The sequence below is a fragment of the Bidens hawaiensis genome, unplaced genomic scaffold (genome assembly GCF_021521415.1).
Source record: "Bidens hawaiensis isolate Kalapana, Puna unplaced genomic scaffold, B.hawaiensis_p1.1 tig00019670_1, whole genome shotgun sequence".
Lineage (NCBI taxonomy): Eukaryota > Viridiplantae > Streptophyta > Magnoliopsida > Asterales > Asteraceae > Bidens > Bidens hawaiensis.
In genome coordinates, this window is record NW_027492986.1 from 269,057 (window position 1) to 277,549 (window position 8,493).

An 8,493-nucleotide genomic window follows, 5' to 3' on the forward strand; every position below is an offset into this window, starting at 1 on the left:
AAGTACCTGACCGTGGTGCTTATTAGCAACAAACCCAACGAATCCGCATGATCTAACTCTTGAAACTCGATATCTGAGTGGGCCCCACTAGTGCTCGCGTCGTTTTTTCGCGCCTTTTCTTTAATCTCAACCAGCACGTCGTGTTTCCATAATTCAAAAAACAATAATTCCGTCTTTTCTTCTTTAATTTCTTCGATTTCTCGTATTTCCGTCTTTTTTTCTTTAATTTCTTCGTATCACAAATGATTCTTGTTTTGATGATGATGACGACGACGATGATAACAAAACGGTTTTCCCACGGTCGGTACTCCTTGTTTCTGAGAGGAATAACGGTCGTTTAACCGCGTGAGCAACGCTAACCAACCTGGTGACCATAACCGAGTTTTTAACCACGAACGGTCTCGATTTTTTTATAAAAAGACACCTGAAACCCGAAGGGTTTTCCGAACACCTTATAAAACGAACATATCAAGAAATCGGGCCGCGAAAGCGACAAACCCAACGCCTCCATATCTTTCGCTCCAAACACATTCGTGTCAAGACACAGGTCCCACCCGTTCTCTCGGGCCAAACCCATCCAATAATACGAGTATCTCGACCCGGTAACCTGAGATTGAAGTGGGAAAGCAAAAAGCCCTCTTTTTTTCTTTTTCTTGTTCTTGGAAACAATCATTTTTCTCAATCTTTTTGACATTATTCTCAAATTGGGCCACGAAAAGTCCGCGGGCTCGGCCCGGCCCAATCATCTTCGCCAACTCTCGATCATGGCTTCCACACCCTCGTTTTTGTGGTCATAAACCGGTAAAAGGTTTCAGTTTGTTTGAAAAGGGTAAGCATCAGCCAACACGTTGCAAGCTAACATTTGGTTAGCAGTCAAAACCAATAAGTATTCATCTGATGATATGTTCATGAATCTAAAGATCCTTTCCTTTAACATAGTTACGAATTCGGGCTCGCGACCGCCACGTCTAATATGTATATACAAGTTATTTGATGAAGAGGTTGTTGCATTATAAATGACCTGTTTAAAAATTTAGTTGCTTAAACCCAATATTAAATGTTTTTTTATTAAAAGCCCAATTTTTTTCTCGCATTTAGGCTGGCTCGGTTCCTTACCGGTTTCACTACCGGTTCCAATCCCGAACCGGCTCAAGGAAGATGCTTAAAGGTTAGGGAAATTTAATCATCTAGGATTACATCATTTAATTACAATCTGAATTAAATAAAGGTATTAACAACATACAAACATCTAACTCAATCAACCAAACATAGTTCCCGAATCACATCCTCCATCGTTAGCCGATTCTCGGGTACCTCATCGACACATGTCAACCCGATTCGGGTCAACTTATCCGCTTCTGATTCCGAATACTTCCCCTCAAGATTTTTATCAATAAAATCAATAAACCTTCTATCAGCAGCCGCTGCCCGTATTGACCCGGTCAGGTTACTTTGACCCGAAAGTATTTGAAGTACTACAACTCCAAAAGCATAAACATCACTCTTTTCAGTAAACTTGCCTGTTGTGATATACTCGGGTGCCATGTAGCCTAATGCTGCACTCACTTTGAGAGCCGAGTAGACGATGTCATCAGCTAGAAGCTTTAGCAAGCCAGCATCCGTGATTAACGGGTTGTATTGTTGGTCGATTAATATCTTTTCCATCGATATGTTTCGGTGAATCATCATGGGCTTTTCCGGCTCGTCTCTGTGTAGGTAAGCCAAACCTGAGAAATATCGAGAAAAGTAATGAGTTTCGTGCAATACGTAACATACGAAATCTCATACCAATCAATATTGTTTGATTTTGCCCATAAATACCTCACGGACTTGTTTTTCGTTAACTAAGTGGGCTGTAAAATGAGCCGAGCCGAGCCAAGTTGGGCTCGAGCTCAGGCTTGAAATTAAACGAGTCGGCGTGGCTCTGCTTGTTTGTTTTAACGAGCTGAAAAGTTGAGCTTGAGCTCGTAAAAAATGTGACCCGACCAGTTAATTTTGTTTTAGTTTTTATCTTTTTTCACATTTTATGATATAGCAAAGACAAAAAAAAAAAAGAAAACTAAATTTTAACATACAAATGATACAGATTTATATACTAGAGAATGCATAATATTATATGTTTTATTATTATTATTATTATTATTATTATTATTATTATTTCAATTTTACAAAGATCAAGAGGTAGATTTAAAATAGTGTATGCATTATTTTATTATATACTAAAATTTGGTATTTAAATTAAACGAGCCAAACAAGCGAGTCAACAGGCTTATTAACAAGCGACCTGCCGACCCACGAGCCAAGCTGACCATGGCTCGGTTTATTTACATACGAGCTTTTTTCAAGCAATCCAGTATATGACTTTTTCCACAGCCATACTGGATTGCTCCCACTCAAACAACTCTTTGATAAAACGGACAATATTAGTAGGTACAAAATATAACTAACTAACGAACTAACTAACCTTTGGCTATGCCTGTGATGATGGTAACCCTTTTGGGCCAGTCAAGAACATGACTACTTCTAACATCTTCAACATCAAGATATTGTGACAAGTTCCCCTTAGATGCAAAATCATACACCAAATAACATTCACCTCTTGCTTTTGAACAACAAAAGCCTCTAAGCCTTGCAAGATTCTCATGTCTCAAAGATGTTAACAAGCTCAAACCTTTCGTAAACTCGGCTTCATCCGCTTTACAACTAGTCACACTCACACTCTTTATCGCTACAGCTGATCTATCGCGTAAAACCCCTTTGTACACGGCCGAAAACTTGCTTTTTCCTAGTAAGTTACCATCCGAAAAGTACCGAGTGGCGGCCTCTATTTCCTCCATGTTGAAACTTTGTAACGGACCCGATGACTTGGGGTCTAGCTCGACACAAAAACCGCACGCTTTGGGTGATTTTTGTGTCGGGTCCCACGTGCAAGAATATTCGCTGCTAATGCGTGATGATTCTTGCATGCTGAATCTGTGTTCGGGTGTCTCGGATTTGCTCCAGATTTTTTGTTTGCGCCTTCGGTGGACGAGTATTGCGACCAATGCGGTTACGGTTAAGGCTGCAATGACTGTGACTATGGCTGCTATGATGCCAACTCTTTTGAGATTAGATGATGCGTTGGTGCAGTGATCTTGAGTACAATGTGGCGTGATGCTAGCCGACTGCGGTATGTTTTGAGGTAAGGTGGTGTTTGGTGCGGGTGTAAATGGCTCGAGTTGGTTCATCATTGACATATCAAGGGCGGTGCATGGTCTTAGTGACAAAAACGCCTTACCGCATAGATCGCGGTTGTTCTTATAACCGAACCTGTCACCGAGCCGTTTTAAACCTTCAACAACAACAAAAAAAAAATCATGTCAGCTGATAATGCAAAAAATAAAAGGGAATAATCGTAACATCTGGACTGCTATACCAACCAATACTGTCTGTTTTGTCTACACAGAGCTCCAAAATGTGTTTTTGATTTTACGAACGAAGAGTTTCTTGATGTCACCCATCGTAGTACTACTTCACTTTGATATCTTTTTCGAGTACAAAACAGTACCAGTTAAAGATATTTTTGGACTTTGTTAAAATCAATTTTTATTGTTATATGATTACTTTTGGTAAAGTTAACTTGCTGACAATAAATATTTATAATATTAATAATTTCCAAAGATATCTTTAACAATAACATAACGATTTAGGGTTCGTCTGAAGTATCATACAGTGGCGGATCTAGACATAAATCTCAGGAGTAATGTTCATTTTTTTTACTGTATTTCATACAATGTAAACGAAACACAAATAGAAATTTCTCCTATAAATTTTTTTAAAGCTTGAATTGAGCCATTACATCATGTTCTTTTAATTTATCGAACGTTTCTCTTTCGCTGCACAAATTAAAGCAGTGTTCAAATACTTATCACTCGTTCACTTACGCAAACCCGTATTGATAAGTTTCATTTTAGAAAAACATATTTCAACTGTTGCGGTTGCAAGCGGTAAAACCAACGCTAGCTTCAATATTTGATAAACAAAAGAAAACGTGACGTGCTATCCGGTTTCCACCATTACACGAGCAAGGTCGCATATTCGCCCAAATTTGAAAATGTATCTTCCTTTAAAGTGTGATAAAAGGTCATACGATCACCCGAAATACACCATACGAATCTCAAGATTTAAACCAGACATATTTTTTAACAAACTAGTTAAGACCTCACTAAATCTATTTCCAAGTCTTGAATTTGCATATCCAAAACAGTTTTAAAATTTTCAACCTTAAAATGATGATTATGTTTGTTTCTGTTTGATGTTTCTCATTCAAGCAAAAGGAAAAAAAAATAAAGGTTTCTATTTGCTTTGCGCTATAAATTTTTTTTGGGCTTTGTTTGATTTGAACTTTTAAAATATGATATTCTGTTGAGCTTATTTATGCTTGAGTCTGTTTCTGTTTAATGTTTCTCGTTCAAACAAAAGAAAAAAATAAGATTTGTTGTGTTTATTTGCTTTGGGCTACAATTTGTTCGGGCTTTATTTAATTTGAACTTTTAAATTGGTTGGCCTTTAAACAAATATGGGTAACGTAAAAAAAATTGTCAGGGGTGGCGAAATACAAAAACTGACCCAAAAAGAAAAAAATTACACTGCCGATGAAAAGTTGAGGGGTAACGGATGCTACCCCTAGTTATGAAGTGCATCCGCCACTAGTATCATAAACACCTTTTTATGAAAAAACAGAAAGCAAACAATACTGGTTGATACGAGAAGTTAAATGTTATAATACATTAATTGGTTTACCTATTGGAGTGAACCCTGAAAGGTTGTTATTCTGGACATCAAGAAACTCCAACTTGGTCACTTTGGCTAGGCTCACAGGGATCGGACCCGTCAACTGATTAAAGCCAAGGTCGAGCCTCTCTAACACGGCTAACCCTCCAAGGGTCCCCGGGATTTGACCGGTTAACTGGTTATGTTGCAATGCTAGAACATTAAGCTTCTTTAACTTTCCAAATTCAGATGGTATGCTTCCATTCAACTGGTTGCAACACAACTCCACAACTAAAAATAAAAAATTATTAATTAACAACAATAATAAAACAACTCTGTTGTAAATTATAAACTTTTTAATTAATAAGCTAACCTTTCGGGATGTCAAACCGGTCATGTTCGCAGGTTCAACCACAAAATCATGTCAGATACGTGAACCCGAGTACGACTTGTTTGACCCGAAAGTTTTTATTTATTTTTAGTTGTTTCACATGTTAATGCTTCAAATTTACATTTTGACAACAAAAAGAAAATACAAATTTATGTATAACAATTACATTTGAATTATTACTAGATCTTATGTTAATTTCTTTTCAAATTTAAGCATAAGATACCCCGTGAATATAATTTATTACACAAAAACACATTTAAATAAAATAAAAATAAAAGTAACCGGATTAAACAGGTCAACCCATGAACCTACCGGGTCTGACCCAAAACCCAGCGTAACCCATTTATTCCAAACCCAAACCCATGAATGTCATGTTAGGTTCATGTCGTATCAAAAATTCACACCCCTACTAACCTTGAAGGCCAGCCATGTTTCCGATCTCGGACGGTATATCCCCAGTAAAATTATTAACATTCAAATACAACTCCGACAACTCAGTAAGACCCGAAATCTCTTTTGGGATCTCACCATTGAGAGAATTATAATGAAGATATAAACCCGACAAGCACTCCAACCCCGCGAATGCTGGAGACAGTTGCCCCGTTAACCCCTTTCCTTGTAACGAAATATTCGACACTTTAAGGTACTCGTTGCACGCGACACCAATAAACGAATTGCTACAAGGGTCACCGGACTCGGTCCATGACATTAAATACTTGTTTTCTGGATCTAATGATGCCTTGATGTCCATTAGAACACTGACTTCTGCATTACCTTTAGTTAGATTTGGTGATGTGCAAAGTGTCAGAAATAATATGATGAACAAAAGATGTAGCATTTTTTGTTCGTGTGGAAACTGGCTTGGAGAATAATAATAATGTTAATAATAATAAGATGGAGTGTGAAATGAAAGGTGAGAGTTTGAAAGTGAGGGAGTGAAGACAGAAGTGAAATGAAATGGGAACTGTGCTTTGTGTAAGAGTCAATGATTAACAGTTAGATCCGTCTGACTTTTTGGTATTTTTTATTAATTTTTATTTATTTTAGATTGAATTGTGGGTTTTTTCATGAGTTATTAGGCTAAGGGGTGTGGGGGGCTCTAGTGGGGGCTCCAGCCAATGATATTATGACGTGTGGCAGAGAGAGAAATTGGAGAAGGGGGGTGTTGGAGCCCCTGGCCCTGGTGTGGAGGGGCTCCAGCTAATATATATTTTTTAATTAATTCCACACCCCTCAACGGCTCTTTTTCGAACTCCAAGACACCTTTTATCTCTCTTCTCCCGCGACCAGCCTCACGCCTGCCTGGATTTCCGCGCTCGCGTCCCGCTCGCGCCCCGGTGGTGTGGGGTTAGCGCCCCGGGGCGCGAGCGGAGGGGCTCTAGCGCCCCGGTTAGCGCCCCACACCCCTCAGCCTTATTGCGTATACATGATGTGAAAACTCTACCACATTATTATTATATATAGAATAAAAAACAATTTTGGCGTCGCAAGGCCTTTATTGGGTTGTTTGGTTGCACATTAGGGGTTGTATTTTGTTTTTTTAATTTTATTTTTAGTATTGTAATGGACATAACGTAAACCGATCGAATGTCAGTTTTGTTTTATTTTTTGTTTTAGTTTCGGTAACGTAATGAACGTGATGTAAACCGACCAAATTCACGTAGACGCACTGTATTTTGTTTTAGTTCCGGTACCGTAATGAAGCCGACCGAATGACAAATTTGTTTCTTTTTGTTAGTTCTGGTACCATAACAAATGTGACGCAAACCAACATAATTTGCATAGACTTACCACCTCAACGCTCGGGTTTTACCACCGCCTGAGTTTTACCGACCCACGTCACCCCATTGTTTTATTTTTGGTTTAAGTTCTGCTATCGTAACACACGTAACCAAAATAAATTTGGTTGACTTACCACCTCAACGCCCATGACAGAGAACGCTTGGGTTTTACCTTCGCTTAGGTTTTACTGATCCGTCCCGGGCAACGCGCCAGGTGAAACACTAGTTCTATACAAACTTTATTTTTTTAGCGACTAACAAACGAGAATTACATAGGTAATTTTGTACGGACATACGTACAAGGTGATCCAATGACAATATGTCACAACAATTGGCCCAACTAAGTCGTACGGAAGCGCCTCCAAGTTAATTATCTCTAGTTCTAAAAAACACAGGATCGAACTGAAGATCACAAAGATCTTTCTTTCTTCATTGAGCCTCCCATGACCTCGCAAAGTATTGCCTATAAGGATTGAACCTGAGTCTCTATTGAGAAACTCAGGCTTGCCACCAGCACACCACATTGGAAATGGCTTATTTACTACTACTACTACTACTACTAGGTATATTGGTTTTTAATAATCCCAACTATTGTCTTTTGGTCACTGCTGGTCCCAACCAATAAATTGGCTACTAATGGTCCCAACTTTTAAAGTATTTGTTTCTAACGGTCCGCGACTAACAAAATCCTAACGTCGTTAGTTTCAGGTCATCGGAAAAACGGTTTTGGCCGAAAAACTCAATTTTTTTCCCGAAAACTCAACATTTTCGTCCCAAACATCTTGGTAACTTTGTATTGGACCTTTAGGAACCTTTTCCTATTAAAAGCCCCAATTATTGAGGTCGCCGGAAACCTTAGAACCATCGTCGGAATCAGTTGATGGTGCTCAAGTGGTGGTAGTTGGTTAACGGTGAGTCAATTGGCGGTGGTTGCGGTGTTCAGGTGGTGTTTTCCGGCAACAAATTTGAATTTTCCAGGCCAAAAGGTTTTCCCGACGACTTGAAACTAACGGCGTTAGGATTCTGTTAGTCGCGGACCATTAAGAGTAAATACTTTAAAAGTTGAGACCATCAGTAGCCAATTCATTAGTTAGGACCAACAGTGACCAAAAGGCAATAGTTGAGATCACTAAAAACCAATATACATTATTATTAATATTATTATTATAATTGAATTTTGGGTTTTTTAATGAGTTATTATTGCATATACATGATGTGAAAACTCCTACCACATTCTATACAAAGTCAAAAATTTAATAATATGATTTTGTCATTCTCTGATACGTGTCCATGTTTGCTTTCTCTCAAAGAGCAATAAACTGCTAGATTGGTTGTGTTTTAAACTTTTTTTTTTTTTTGTAAATTGGTTTAGATGGCAATAGTTCTGTTGTTATTAGTCTAAGTTCCAGATCGATAATCAAGTACAAACTAAATGAATACCTCTCGTTTATATTAATCAGTTAGTTTTAGATAATCTTAATACCAATTCAAGTCCCAGATCAATAATCAACACGAATAAAACGACTAACTGTCGTTTTATTAAACAAGAAAATATAACTCAAAAAACTG

At 38.1% G+C, this 8,493-nt stretch overlaps 1 protein-coding gene across 1 annotated transcript; it reads right to left on the minus strand.

Annotated features, from left to right (window-relative positions):
- Positions 1 to 1,128: 1,128 nt before the first annotated feature.
- LOC143558903 (uncharacterized) lies at positions 1,129 to 6,000 on the minus strand. The gene is made up of 4 exons (XM_077047643.1): positions 5,558 to 6,000; positions 4,783 to 5,043; positions 2,465 to 3,331; positions 1,129 to 1,727 (listed from the first exon to the last, which is right to left on the minus strand). The coding sequence occupies exons 1-4, from the start codon at positions 5,979 to 5,981 to the stop codon at positions 1,255 to 1,257; spliced, it is 2,025 nt and encodes a 674-aa protein (XP_076903758.1). The 5' UTR covers positions 5,982 to 6,000; the 3' UTR covers positions 1,129 to 1,254.
- Between the last annotated feature and the right edge of the window lie 2,493 nt (positions 6,001 to 8,493).

Bases quoted from the DNA above. Each gene is read 5' to 3' on its own strand.
- LOC143558903 (XM_077047643.1), bottom strand. From the start codon at position 5,981: ATGCTACATCTTTTGTTCATCATATTATTTCTGACACTTTGCACATCA. The intron at 5,044-5,557 runs GTTAGTAGGGGT...TTTTATTTTTAG, and splicing joins AAACATGGCTGGCCTTCAAG to TTGTGGAGTTGTGTTGCAAC. The intron at 1,728-2,464 runs GTTAGTTAGTTC...GATATTTCTCAG, and splicing joins CATCACAGGCATAGCCAAAG to GTTTGGCTTACCTACACAGA.